General features: G+C 40.1%; 1 protein-coding gene across 6 annotated transcripts in view; it reads right to left on the bottom strand.

The window, feature by feature from the left end:
• The window catches only part of Mark3 (microtubule affinity regulating kinase 3), a 90,013-nt gene that overhangs the window by 61,405 nt on the left and 13,494 nt on the right, over positions 1-15,114 (bottom strand). For all 6 annotated transcript variants that reach the window (XM_041633122.1, XM_041633121.1, XM_041633120.1 and 3 more), the window contains exon 2: positions 10,618-10,809. In XM_041633122.1, the coding sequence (XP_041489056.1) occupies positions 10,618-10,809 (192 nt within the window). The remainder of the gene's footprint in view (positions 1-10,617; positions 10,810-15,114) is intronic.

Consider the following 15,114-nt stretch of genomic DNA (forward strand, 5'->3'; position numbering starts at 1 on the left):
GAATACACTTCAAAAATTATATGTAGTGTAGCAAATTCTTCACTTTGGGGGGGGGGAGTATTAGAGCTGACTAGACAGTCTTATTCCTGTTAGGCAAGCATTGCCCTACTGACCTATTCCCCCCAACTCCCACTATTTACTGGGACTAATTTCAGTGAATTTTGTAATTCTAGGGCACAAACTTGAAAGGAATGTGTAGCCTAAAAACCCTTTGGGGTATCTTAAACATAGTACTTTTGTAAGTATTAAATAAGTTGGTACTAAATCTGAAAACGACAAAAGAATCCACCAAAAACAGACGTCCTGATGAGGTGGCATACATCTGTACTTCTGGTACCAAGGAGACTTAACGCAAGAAGAGTGCAAGACCTGTCTGGGTAACGCATCTCAAATAACAATGGAAAGACCAAAACTCCAGACCAATCTGTAGGCTAACCATGGGAGGCATATACAGAGGCAATAAATGTGTCACCTAGCAACCTTTGTTCAGAAAGGGTATACCAGCAAACAGTATTTTTTTTTAAGCCATTAGAATCCAAGGAGAAACTATGGCTTCTTTTAATACGCATGTATTACTGAAAAATTGAAGGAGTCAGCCAGGTGGTGGCGGAGCACACCTTTAATCCCAGCACTCAGGGAAGCAGAGGCAGAAGCTTCAAGGCAACTCAGAATTGAGAGAAAAAAATGTGTGTGCACGTGAAAAAAGTCAAAATACTAGTTCCATATTTGAAAATATAAATTTAAGTGGAAAATGCAGAAAAAAGTATTTGTTAGTCAGATATTCAAACGTTACCTATACATATCTCACCTGGGAGGAACCAGTCTATCTTTATAGCCTAAATTGTACTGTATTGCATAACAGTTTCCTCTGAGATTGTAACATTCCATCCTTCAGTATGAAGATAAACAACTCAAAATAGCTTTAGAAAGTCCCTGAAACCGACCAGATTCACTAGGCTCTTTTCCCAGGGTAAGCAATAAAACCTGATGGTCCCCCTCCGATCAATGGAGTTTAGCTGCGAAAAAGACTGAAACTAGAGCAGGGCGCTGCCTGGAAGTTTAAATAAACTGAGGCAGCTGGAAAGGGCACTCTTCAACCTGGTGAACTACCTGTATGTAGGCTGTGCAGTGTGCCCCAGGTTCCCAGCCTTGTAAACTGTCACTCAAGCTAGGGTGGCTTTAGTGATATAGCTGTCTTTGAGTAATTTCTGCTCCTGTAAGTGATCGTGCGTCAGACATTTCTCTCCCGAGTGCCTGTTCCCAAATACCCGGCAGCCACTTCCCAATTACCACACAGCGGCTTATATTAATTATAAATGCTCGACTGACAATTCAGGCTTGATACTAGTTAACTCTTTTTCCAGTCAGAGTTTCTGTGTATCAGCCCTGAATTTCCTGGAACTCACCAGGCTGGCCTCAAACTCAGAGATCCACCTGCCTCTGCCTCCCAAGTGCTGGGATTGAAGGCATGTGCCACCATCGTCCAGCTAAAAAAATAAAACTTTTAATTATAAAAAAAGAAAGAACTCTAAATCCCTTAAGGTCGCAATAGCCTGAATAGTAGTCTGCTTAAGCTGCCATAATAAACACCACAGACTAGTAGCTTAAACAGAACAATTCATTTTCCCTGTTTTAGTGGATGATAGTTCAAAATCAAAGTGCCAGCAGCGTTGGTCCTGGTGAGGCTTTTGATCCTGCATCCTTCTCACAGTATCCTCACATAGTAGAGAGGATTCTCTGCTGTCCTGTTTTTTACAAAAACATAAATATCAATGATTACAGCTCACTTAAATGTCTATGAAGACCCTATTACCAAATATAGTCATGCTATAAGCCAGAACTTCAACTTAAGTTTAAGAACAAACCAGGCAGTGGTGGCACATGCCTTTAATCCCAGCACTTAGAAGGCAGAAGCAGGTAGATCTTGGAGTTCAAGGCCAGTCAGTTCTACAAAGAGAGTTTCAGGACAGCCAAGTCTACACAGAGAAACCTTGCCTTGAAAAACAAAACAACAACAACAAAAAAAGTTTGAGGACATACCTTTTAGTCAATGGTGGATGCAAACAATGACAGTAGTTGGTTACAAAATAAAACTTCAGGGACTGAAGAGAGGGCAAAGCAGTTAAGAGCACTTGATGCTGGAACTAAAAATCAGTTCCAGCATCTACGCGGCGACTCACAATAATCCAAAAGTCCAGGTCCAGAGGATCCAAACCCCCTATTCTGACCTTTGTGAGCACCAGGAACACTCACAGTGCACATACATACATGCACTAATATACATACAAGGGAAAAGAATCTTAAAATAAAAAAGTAGTTTTCCAATCACAACAATAAAATACAACAGAAAGCAAAAAAGTCACACGAAAAAAAAGTTGACTGAGAAACATAGAGCAAGCATTTAATACTTGGGAGGTAGAGACAAGTGGATTTCTGAATTTAAGGCTAGCCTGGTTTACAGAAAAAGTTCTAGACCAGCCATGACTACTCAAAGAAACCCTGACTCAGTAAAAAAAGAAAAAGAAAGAAGGAAAAGCCGCGTAAATACTACACAATTTCAACAGCATTTATATATTAAAAACAAACATTAGTTTAAGTGAACAGTAATTCTATATAGCCAAGAGATAATGTCTAAAAGTGGAAAATAAGCAATAACACAAGCTTTAAAAAAAAATTTGTGGACGTCTTAGATTACTAAAAATTGAATATATCTGAAACCGTGGTGCCATTCTTTTTGGCAGTAAAACTAAACACTTTACATACAAAATTAAGTACAATTACAAAATTTAAAGTTTTCCTGCAGACATAATGTAACTGTTTGGTTGACGATTGGGTGCTGATCACATGCAGATCACTTCCCTAACATGATAGCTCAAATGAACAACATCATTTGTAGCACAAGCTGGCCTTTAACTAATGGTCCTCCTGCCTCAGTCTCCCAAGTCATGGCTTTTTATATTTGAGTGCCCCCTTAAGAGCAAGTGGTATTATTATTGGTCAGTGTTGAACCGATGGTCCTACAACTCACTCAATGCTTGAGGGTGTTTACCTGAACACAGGCATTTTCTCTGCAAGACACATCTCAGCCTTGCAATTAGGACAACTAAATAGTACTGCATCACTATGTTCAGGAACCACATTAATCAGCACAATTATTGAAAAAACAAAAAACTCACATATAAAAAAATAGCTGGGCAGTGGTGGCATATAGCTTTAATCCCAGCACTTAGGAGGCAGAGGCAGGAGGATTGGATTTCTGTGAGCTTAAGGACAACCTGGTCTACAGAGTGAGTGCCAGGATAGGCTCTAAAGCTACCCTGTCTAGTAAATAGAAAAAAATACAAACAAACAAATAAATAAATGTAGCATTAAATAGACTGAAGGGGAAGAAGGGCAAATTCATGCAAAGGCACTGTAAGGGTTGATTCCTGCAAATAACTTTTATCAAGTATATAAACTGGTAAGCATAAACTCTGTCCTGGAGTGAATGGTGGTAATGGCTTAGTAAAAAATTTAACACTAAACTGTAAACTTCAAACAATTAAAATTCTAACTCTTACACTACATGTATTTTCAACACAATAAAGCAGTAGTAGAGGCCAGTAATCCTAGACTTGAGAGGCTAAAGGAGCAACAGTATTGAGCCCAGTCAGGGTAAGAGAGTGACTTCTAGGCTAACTTGGGCTACAAAGCTGATGCTCTAGCTCAAAGAGCCACAAAACAAAACAATTCTCCCATGAGTGTAATAAAGCAATTTTCTTATATCTAAGAATTGATTTTACAGGCTGGAGAGATGGCTCAGTCAGTTAAGAACACTTGTTGCAGCCAGGCGGTGGTAGCACAAAGCTTTTAATCCAAGCATTTGAGAGGCAGAGACAGGCAGATATCTATAAATTTAAGGCCAATCTGGTCTACAGAGTGAGTTCCAGGACAGGACTGTCACACAGAGAAATGCTATCTCGAAAAACAAACAAAAGAACACTTGAACAGTTGTTCTTGCAGAAGTCCTGGGTTCAATTCCCACCACCTACCCTACATAGTAGCTCACAACCACCCATAATTCCAGTTCTGGGGATCTGACCCCCGAAGGTGCCAGGAAAACATGTAGTACACATACATACATGTAGGCAAAAACACTCATACATGTATAAGAAAATAAATAAATCTTAAGGTAAAAAATATTAAAAAGAGAACATGGCTTTGCCCCTGTACTTTCAGAATGTACTAAAAGCATAGTATCAGCTTTAGCTATTAGTTGCATATATTATTACATATTATACAAGGCCTTTCTTTCAGTCTTCTGTTGCTCACTTCCAAATCTGCTATTGAATACTTCATACTCAGCTGAAGCAAATTATTCTGGATATTAACTTTGCCAGACTTTGTACAATTGTTTTTAATTAAAATTCAATTATACTCCTTTTGCCCTAAGAAACAACTCTATGCTGAGTTCTAGAATAGCATCAAAGGCAACAAGAGTAAGGTATTCCTCTTCTATTTTTCTTTGGGTATTATTTTACTTTCCAAATCAGGGTTTCTCTGCATAGCCTAGACCTGGCGGTCCTGGAATTCATTCTGTAGACCAGGCTGGCCTCAGAGATCCACCTGCCTTGCTTTCCAAATGCTGGAATTAAAGGTGTGCACCACCACCGCCCACCTGGTATTCCTCCCCCTTTAATAATCTATTTCTTCATCTACTTCAACAAAACCAATGCAGAGAATACTAAAACCTAGCAAACTTCTATTAAGTCTCACAGTAAAGACATCTGTGGGGGAAAAAATGGGGCTAAAGAGATGACCCAGCTGTTATGAACACAAGCTGCTCTTACAAAAAGCATAAATTAAGCCGGGCGGTGGTGGTGCACACCTTTAATCCCAGCACTCGGAAGGCAGAGGCAGGCAGATCTCTGTGAGTTCGAGACCAGCCTGGTCTACAAGAGCTAGTTCCCAGACAGGCTCCAAAACCACAGAGAAACCCTGTCTCGAAACCCCCCTCCCCCAAAAAGCATAAATTAGTTCTCACACCCATGCTGAACAGCTGAAACTAGCTCTCAGAAGACTGATGCCCTCTTCCGGCCTCAAAGAACTGCACACATGTACACACACTCCCAGAGACACATGTATACACATATTAAAAATAAAAATAAGGACTGTATAGATGATTCTACAATTAGGAGCACTTTACTCTTGTAGTGACCCAGGTTCAATTCCTAGCACCACAACAGATAGTTCACAAAACTGCTTAAATTATCCCCAGTGCCAGGGCGTCCAATGCCCTCCCCTCTGACCTATACATAAGCAGACACACATAAAAACATATAATCAGGCCGGGCGGTGGTACACACCTTTATTTTATTTTATTTTTTAGAGAGAGAAAGAGAGAGAGAGAGGGAGAGAGGTGGGATTTGTTTGTTTGTTTATTTATTTATTTTGTATGCAATATTCTGTCTGTGTGTATGCCTGCAGGCCAGAAGAGGGCATCAGACCCCATTACAGATGGTTGTGAGCCACCATGTGGTTGCTGGGAATTGAACTCAGGACCTTTGGAAGAGCAGGCAATGCTCTTAACCTCTGAGCCATCTCTCCAGCCCCCACACTTTTAATCCCAGCACTCAGGAGGCAGAGGCAGGCGGATCTCTGTGAGTTTGAGACCAGCCTGGTCTACAAGAGCTAGTACGAGGACAGGCTCCAAAGCTATAGAGAAACTCTATCTTGAAAAACCAAAACAAACAAACAAACAACATATAGTTAAAATAAAAATTTAAAAATTGAAACCTTAAATAAAAAGAAATTAAAACAATATTCCCACCATAATTTTATTGTAAACACTGACTTTCAAAATGTTACATACTTATTGTATATTAACTTTCTTGCGTGTGAGGTGTTTTTTTTTTTTTTTTTTTTTAAATCTTTCAAGACAGGGTTTCTCTGTGTAACAGCCCTAGCTGTCCTGGAACTAGCAGGCAGATATATGTGAGTTCGAGATAAGCCTGGCCTACAGAGCTCCAGGACAGACTCTAAAACAACCCAGACAAACCTTGTCTCAAAAACCAAAACCAAAATAACAAACAAAATATAAGACTATCTGAAGCCTCAAAGTTTAATATGCCTCAGGATCAAGTTTAACCATTGTTACATGCCTAGCATACACAATACTGTGCGTTCAAGCTCCAGAACTGCTAATTAAGTAAACAGATAAGAATTAGAGGCCAGGCAGTGTTGGTGCACTTGTGAGGGAGAGGCAGATGAATCTCTGAGTTCAAGGACTAGCCTACAGAGCTAGTTTCAGGACAGTCAGTGCTACACGAGGAAAGTCTGTCTCAAAGGGCGCCAGAGTGAAGAAGGCTGCAGGGTAGAGTGCTCTAGTGAGGGACAGGACACAAGGGAGAAAAGAAGGAAGATACTCCAGGTAAATGGGAAGGAATAGCAATAACAGAACGCAGGTGTAAAGGCACATGTTAAAAAGACAAAAAATAAAAAATAAAAAAATAAAAGATTTCAAAAATTTCCTCTCAGAGTGGACAGAAAATAAAGGAAATTACATGGAGAGAAAATGCCAACTGGCCAGCATTACTAAGAAAAGCTAAAAGGCCCTAGGCATAAAGAAGAAAGGAGCCACAAAAACTGGAAACTCACTCTGTGGAAACCAGTAAGGCCCTGGGCTCAAGATTAATAAGTTTAACAGGGGACAACATGAGTAAGACATGGGAACAAAATAAGAGGTAATTGGGACAACCTGCTACTCCTCAACTCTGCCCCAAGCAGAAGAAAAGATCCCTGTCTAGACAAATGTAACATACCCAGAGAAGAGCTCTAAAGACAAGTGTTAGGGGCTTCCATAAAGTACCAAACACCTGCCAAAGGCAAGCTTGGTGACCACACATGTCCTATACATGTGAACACAATTTCAAATTCACTTCTTAGAGCTCCACCTTAAACACAGACATGACCAGATTACAAAGACAGTCCAAACAAATGATCACCACCTTGTGACCACATATGTACACAGACAAAACACACGTACAATTTTTAAAATTATTTTTAATTACACGTGTTAAGTATGTATGTGCACATGAATGCAGGTGCCCATAGAGGCTCTAGTCTGGAGCTAAAGTTACAAGTAGTTGTGAGCAACCAGCCATGGTTGCTGGGAATCCAAAGTTGGGTTCTCTGGAGGAATTGTCTGTGCTCTTAACCGCTGAGCCATCTCTCTCCAGCCCCCCCGACACATTGAAATTTAACTGCCATTGTAACAACATTAAACAGCAGAATATTGTAGGAAGGTCCATACCTTAGAAATGGTCACAGCTGTCATCCTAGGGTGGGGTGGGAGGACATTATAAAAGGAACCTAGTCCCTCAATTTCAAACTTCTCTGCCTCCAAAACTATCAAATTATATTTAAAAAAAAAAAATAAGGTACACTATCTGATATTGTTACACCAGTAAAAATGGATTGAGACAATTAGACAAAAGTTTCTTAAAAGCTTAGGCAAGGATGTGAAAAATAGACATTCATTTTTGATGATAAATGATTTTTCAAAATTACCTTAGCAGTGTCTATTATAACGTGAAATATTCATCCACTTTGCCCCAGGGTTTTTTCCCCTATGACATTACCCTACATTATTAACAAGAGCACACATAGTGGCAAAGACTATGGACCTATTTGTTGCAGTAACAACAACATTTAGAAATACCTTCAGTGGTCACTATGGTTCACTGTATTCTGAAAGGCTAGGTTGCCTTTAACTAATACGTGAACTCTGTGAGTACAAACACCCTGACAGTGGTCAAGGTGCCTTACTAACCAAAGATACTATTTGGTTGGCAAGATGGCTCAGAATTAAAAGTGCTTGCCACACAGCTCGACTGGAATTTGAAATGTAGAACCACGGTGGCAGGAGAGAACTGACTCTAATAAAGCTGTCCTCTGATCTCTACGCATGGGCGGTGTTGTGCATGCTCATGCTCATATATACTCTAATCACAACAACAATACTATAGAGAAAACAGCCATAATAGAGATCACTATTATGTCCATGAGACTCTCTTTTGTTAAGCCAAAAGTTAATGTCTATATAAAAACTGTGGGGATTCTCTTGGAATAGAGAAACTAACAAAAACCCCTTTTGCTTTCTATGTAATACATTCTATATTGTTTACATATATGATTATGGTCATACCTATAATAAAAGGGAAAAAAGAGAAATGATTTTGACTAAAGGTTTCTTTTTGTTGTTGTTGTTTGTTTTGTTTTTGTTTTTTCCTGAGACAGGGTTTCTCTGTAGCTTTGGAGCCTGTCCTGGAACTAGCTCATGTAGACCAGGCTAGCCTCGAACTCACAGAGATCCACGTGCCTTTGCCTCCTGAGTACTGGGACTAAAGGCATGTGCCACCACCGCCGAGCGCTGTTTTTTTTTTTTTTTTCATGTGCATTGGTGTTTTGCCTACATATATGTCTGTGTAAGGATGTCAGATCTTGGAGTTACAGACAGTTGTGAACTCTCATGTGGGTGCTGGGAACTGAACCCAGGTCAGAGCTCCCAAGCACTGAGTCATCTTTCTAGCCTCTTGATTAAGTTTTTTAAAACAGAAAAACTTAAATTAAGCCACTTTGGTCACCACTGTTAAACCTTTCTGGAGAAAAACCACAAGTAAACACAGTAGACCAGACTACAGAAACATTGTTGGTCTGTCTGTCCTGTTACCTCTGCCACCTCAGGAAACCAGAGCAAACATCTGGGACTGGTGGAAATTAACCTGTTATCTCAAGAAAGGTCCACTCAAGGACAGGAGGGACAGCTCCATCTATTCAGCTTGTTTTCGGATTCTTGTTTTCAGTCCCCACATATCCACAAGAAATATAGTCACTAAAACTTGAGGCTGTGAAGGGCAAATTTTCTGTTACTGTCTAAAGAGTCTAGTTAGGGTAGAAAGAAGAACATAACTTCTCAACCTTTTTCAAGTTCCAGCACAAACAAAACCTAGAAGAGCTAAGGGGTATATGGCAGTAAACAGACTACCTGCTGACAGAATGACTGGCACAGGGCTTGTCCTACTTAGCCTCACCCCAGTGAGCTGTGGGCATCAATGCCATGGCATACCTGTCATGTAGTGCTGTCATACCCATCAGAAGAGTGTGACGCATATAGTACATCTGTTTTTTCAAGACAGAGTTTCTCTGGGTAGCTCTGACTGTCCTGGAACTCACTTTGTAGACCAGGCTAGTCTCAAAATCAGAGATCCCCATCTCAAAGAATCTTACCCTAGAAATCTAATCAGAGGACGGCCCCCAAACATAATACCTGCCGTCAAACAGGGCTCATGCTGGGCGTGATGGTGCACAACTTTAATCTCAGCACTTGGGGGCAGAGGTGGGTAGATTTCTGCAAATTGAGGCCAGCCTGGACTACATGACAAGCCAGCCAAAGCCAAAGAAAAGGAAAAGGCTCATGCTAACTGCTTTTCCATGACTACATTCTCACAGCCAGTGGGGTGCTAGGAGTCTACCATGAGCCCTGATGAGCACAGTCTCTTCCTGTGTGAATGCAGACTGCTGGGTTTTGTTTTGTTGCTGTCTGGATACATTTTAATGTATGGATCAAATGAGTAACTGTCTCTAAGAGAAGTATCAACAGTTGCTATATTCCTGAACTGGTTGTATTTAGAAGGCTTACTATTTTTGTTTTGTTTCTTTTTTTCTTATGTTATTTGTTTTTTGTTTTTTGGAGGCAGGGTTTCTCTGTGTAATCAATTGTCCTTGATGTCCTGGAACTCACCTTGTAGACCTGGCTGGTCTCATACTGGTGAGATCTATCTGCCTCTGCCTCCCAAGTGCTGGGACCACCTTGCCCAGTCAGAACATCTTTTAAAAGCACCTTTCAGTCATAGTCATACAATTATAGTCATCTGACCATATTTACTATACCTGTAACAAGTACCAACCACGTCCCCACATATAGCATTCCCCATTACAGAGCAGAGGAGGAAAGACAAGTCAATCAATGTTAAGATAAACCCTGCAAGATAAACCCCCTGAATGGTACCAGGGGAGTCTAAAGCCTGGGGGAAGGGTGTGTCAACAAATACTTCCCAAAAGCAATCCCTTACACAGAGGATGAAGAGAACTTCAGACTCTCAGACAACAGGTGCCAAGACCTAAATACAATAACTCTGTCAAAGTAGAAAAAATGTTATGCACCGCATAAGAAGATGCAAAGAGGAAGTTAATTCTGTGGTTTCGGTACATGTACTCTGATAAGAAATGCAAGAGAGCCAAGATCACAAAAGCTGGGAAAGCATGTGCCTTCCGGCACAACCTGGCAAACTTGAGCTAGCAAAACTCCTCAGAAAAGGAAGGAAACGCATGGGATAAACCTGTAAATACAGATTACTGATCTGCAAACACCATGAGCTTATAGGCTTATATACAGACGTGCATACATGCAGTTCAAGACAATTTTATTGATTTTTCCACTGAAAAAGAGCAGAACAATTAGCTATTTTTCAAGTTAGTTACAGCAAAAGGAAGACAGAACTTCCCAGTTGTTACTATGCGTCCTGGTCTTTAGGAAGCACAACAGACACCACAACAGAAGCAAGCACAAGCATTTACCTCTCTGCCTGTGAGGATATGTCTCGCCAATTTCACTTTTGCAAAGTTCCCCTTGCCGATTGTTTTCAACAGTCTGTAGTTTCCGATGTGAGGCTGTTCATCTGCACAGGAAGCTATTGAGTTTCTACACCGAGCTCCAGAGCGCCCGGTGCGGGAGGTGACTTCTTGCCTCCCGTCTCCATGTGAAGTGTGCTGAAACGTAATGTACACAGAGACAAGGAAATGAGAGGACGTGCAGTGCTACCAAGTTTTAGGAGCATCTAGTGGGAGAAACAAAACATTACGGCTTTTACTTGAATCTAAAGGATTGAACCACATGGTAGAAATTAATGAGGAAAACAAGAAACTATTATAAGAAACAGATCAAGTGTTATAACTCAACCAGGAGCTCAGAGAGCTGAGTCAATTCCAATTTATGATTTTTCAAATTTATCATGGTACAGAAGCATTCAAAGAGTACAATTAGTAGAAACTATACTTTAAATTTTTCATTGCAACTGTTTTCTGAGCCACTGATACACAGTATGACAATCTAAAAGCACCAATAGGCCATGATGGAGAACAACCATGACTATATATACAGTGCACAGTTCAGTCAGCCCTTTCTGATACAAGTATTTAATTAGATTATCCAAGATATAATATACAACACTATCTTATAAAATAGGTTCATTTTAGGTAATTTTTTGCAAAAGTGTAGACTAAATCTTCAGAGTACCATAGGTAGGCCAGCTAGACTAAGCTTTGAAGTTCGGTAGTTTAAGGGTAATCATCAGAAAGGCATCTGCAGTCATATTTACTACAATGTAACCCACTGTCAGCTGATGAGCAGCTGTATTTTAAAAGGCGACTATCACACAAAGAGAACTTAACTCTTAGCAACTGCATCTGTATGTCTAATCCTCACCACAGCCTGTGAAGGGGCAGAATGTAAATGTCACCATACACTGATGGGAACGAGGCCAATAGCTAGTTAGTGAGAAATTATATTACCATTTCCTGCTACATTCAATCAACTTTTTAAATCTTATGTGTTAGTTCATTTTATGCTTTTTTTGTTTTGGTTTGGTTTTGGTCTTTACTTAAAAGAGCTATGCCTAGGGTCGGAGAGGTGGCACAGCGATTCAGAGAACTTGTCGTTCTTGCAGAAGACTCGGGTCGATTCTCAGCACGCACATGTTAGCTCAAAACTATCCATAACTCCAGTTCCAGAGGGTCTGCCCTCTTCTGACCTCCAGGCACCAGCCACACACGTGGTGCACAAACACAGATGCAGGTGAACCCCTCAAGCATACAAAATAAATAAAACTAAAACAATTTTTTTTTTCAAGACAGGATTTCTCTGTAGCTTTGGAGCCTGTCCTGGAACTAGTTCTTGTAGATAGACCAGGCTGGCCTCCAACTCAGAGATCCACCCGCCTCTGCTGGGATTAAAGGCGTGCACCACAAACAACCACCTGGCTAAAACATTTTTTTTTTTAAAAAAAAAAGAGCTACACGGGGGGAGGGGGATGGGGGGCTAGATAGATGGCTCAGAGGTTAAGAGAGCTGCTCTTCCAGAGGTGAGTTCAATTCCCAGCAACCACATGGTGGCTCACTACTATCTATAAACCACCAGATTTACAAGCTAAGGCTTCTCTTAAAAGTTTTGTTCTGATTTTTATGTGTATGACTATTTTGCCCACATGTATATCTGTGTACCACATGCATGCAGTGGAGGAGGTCTGAGGCGTTCTAGAGGCCAGACAAAGGCATTGGATCCTCTGAAACTAGAGTTACAGTGGATTGAGAGTTACCAGGTAACAGCAAGTGCTCTTAACCACTCCAGCCCCTGCATACGATATTTCCAATCATCCTGAATAGGACCTAGTGGCTGCCTTATAACAAAATACACATACCATTCATCTTATCTAATCTTTAAAACAATAAGCCATACACTTAAACATGACATTAAGTGGCTATCTCCCAAATTTTATTTTTCACAAAGTCACATTTTACTTTTAAAAACATCTAGGGAGCTTGGTGTGGTGGCACACACCTTTAATCTCAGCATTCAGGAGGTAGACATGGGCAGAGCTGTGCTAACCTGGTCTACAGAGTGAGTTCTAGATCAGACAAGGCTGCACAGAGAAACCCTGTCTCAAAAAACAAAACAAACAAGCAAACAAACAACAAAAAGGTGTAAGCAGCTAGGATATTATTTCATTCACTACAGAAAAAGGACTCCATAAAACTGAACAGTTTATGATGTAAAAGAAAAACTACTGAATTCCTAGCAACCACAGGCAAGCAGCCCACAACTGTCTGTGACTCCAGTCCCTTGCATAGACATACATGCAGGCAAAACACCAGTGCTTATAAAAATCAAATAAATCTGCCTGGCAGTGAACGCACACGCCTTTAATCCAGCACTTGGGAGGCAGTGGCAGGCAGGTCTCTGTCGGGAAATATTATTTTAAGGTGTGTTACCTTTTTTTTTAGGATTTATTTATTATGTATACAGTGTTCTGTCTGTATGTATGCTTGTAGGCCAGAAGAGGACACCAGACCTCATTACAGAAGGTTGTGAGCCACTATGTGGTTGCTGGGAATTGAACTCATGACTTCTGGAAGAGCAGGCAGTGCTATTAACCGCTGAGCCATCTCTCCAGCCTGGTATGTTACTTTGTTTATGCTGTGGACCATTTGTTTAAGATGTAAAGATATGTTGTTTTTGTTTATGCTGCATTTGTTTAACTCTATGAAACTATGATTCTTTGCTGGTCTCAAACACCTGATGGTCTAATAAAGCTCTGAACGGCCAACAGTGAAGCAGGAGCAAGGATAGGCAGAGCTGGCAGGCAGAGCATAAATAGGAGAAGAAATCTGGAAAGAAAGAAGCAAAAGAACAAAGAGAAGAGGACAATAGGGGCCCCCCCACCAAGCCAGTCATGGAGTAAGAGTAAAAAAAGATACACAGAAGTAAGAAAAAGAAAAAGCCCAGAGGCAAAAGGTAGTCGGTATAATTTAAGAAAAGCTGGCAAAAAACAAGCCTAGCTAAAACCAGGCATTCATGAATGAATCATTCAAAAAAAAAAAAAGAATAAGGCTCCATGTATGATTTATTTGGGAGTTGGGTGGTGGATCCTCAAAAAACCAAATGAGTAAAACATCAAACAATAGATCCCTGTAAATCTGAGGCCAGTCTGGTCTACAGAGCAAGTTTCAAGACAGCCCAGGGCTTTACACAGAAAAACACACATAATTAATTAATTAATTAATTTGGAAAAGCCCCCCAAATAAGGGAAGGAAGGAAGGAAGGAAGGAAGGAAGGAAGGAAGGCAGGCAGGCAGGCAGGCAGGCAGGCAAGCAATCAGCAAACTAGAATTAAAATGGACCTTCCTTGGGGAAAAAAAAAAATCAGGCTCATAGATTATACCTGGCTGACTGCCATGCTGCCCATTGTTCTCTTTGCAGTGTGCTAAATAAACTTGTTTCTTTTCATTTCTCTCTCTTTCTCTCTCTCTCTCTCTGGATCAACTCACTCTGTAACTGAAGAATGACTTTGAATTCCTGATCCTCCTGCCTCCATCTCTCAACAGCTATTCTAGCAAAAATTACAGTTAATGGGGAAATTTTAGAATCTAATCATTTTTTTTCTCTCCTTTCATTTCCTACCATCTCTCTGTATTCACTACTGGGTGGGTTGGCCACAAACTCCCAGGATCTTTGTCTCAAACTCCTGAGTGTTGGGAATATAGGCAGATACCACTACATATAATCAGAATCATATTTTTTTTCTTCTTTTTAATCCTTTTTTGGATTAAGTTATTTTATATTTTCACTGCATTTATGTATGTGCACCATGTGTGTGCCTGATGTCCATGGAAATCAGAAAAGGGGATCAGATCCCCTGGAAGTTGAGTTAATGAATGAATGGTTGTGAACTACCATGTCAGTGATGGGAACCAAATGAGGGGCTTAACCTTTGAACCACCTTCCTCAGTCCCTGAATAATTTTGTTTAAGAAATAAGAGAATCCCGTCCATTACTCCTGATTTATGTATCTTTAATTTAAAATCCAAAATTACAGAATCAAAAGGTTTTAGATTTTAGAGAACTGTTGACTTAGCATTAAAAACACTCAACAGGTAAAGTTGTTTTATTCAATCTAATTTATCTCCAAATATTTAAGTATGTAATATATAATATTATGATTTTTTTAAAATATTGAGTTATACTATTTATCCTTCTCCCCTAAAGAGTTAGGCTGTTAAATAACACATACACTGAATTCTCCTCTCTCAGTCTAGTAAAACAAAACAAAAGGAAACAAAAAGGAAAAAATTAAAAAATAAAAAACAAACCCAAAAATTTGAGGTTCCCTAGAAAGGGCAAAATAGGCACTTGGAAGGCTGAGTAAAGAATTTAGATTACATGTGCCCAGGAGTTCAAGATCAGCCTAGAAAACATGATATACCATTTCACAAAAAAACAGAAAGGCCAAATAGAAGGTCT

Source organism: Microtus oregoni, unplaced genomic scaffold, assembly GCF_018167655.1.
Source record: "Microtus oregoni isolate MIOR12 unplaced genomic scaffold, Mior012 000043F_ref0000047, whole genome shotgun sequence".
NCBI classification, from domain to species: domain Eukaryota; kingdom Metazoa; phylum Chordata; class Mammalia; order Rodentia; family Cricetidae; genus Microtus; species Microtus oregoni.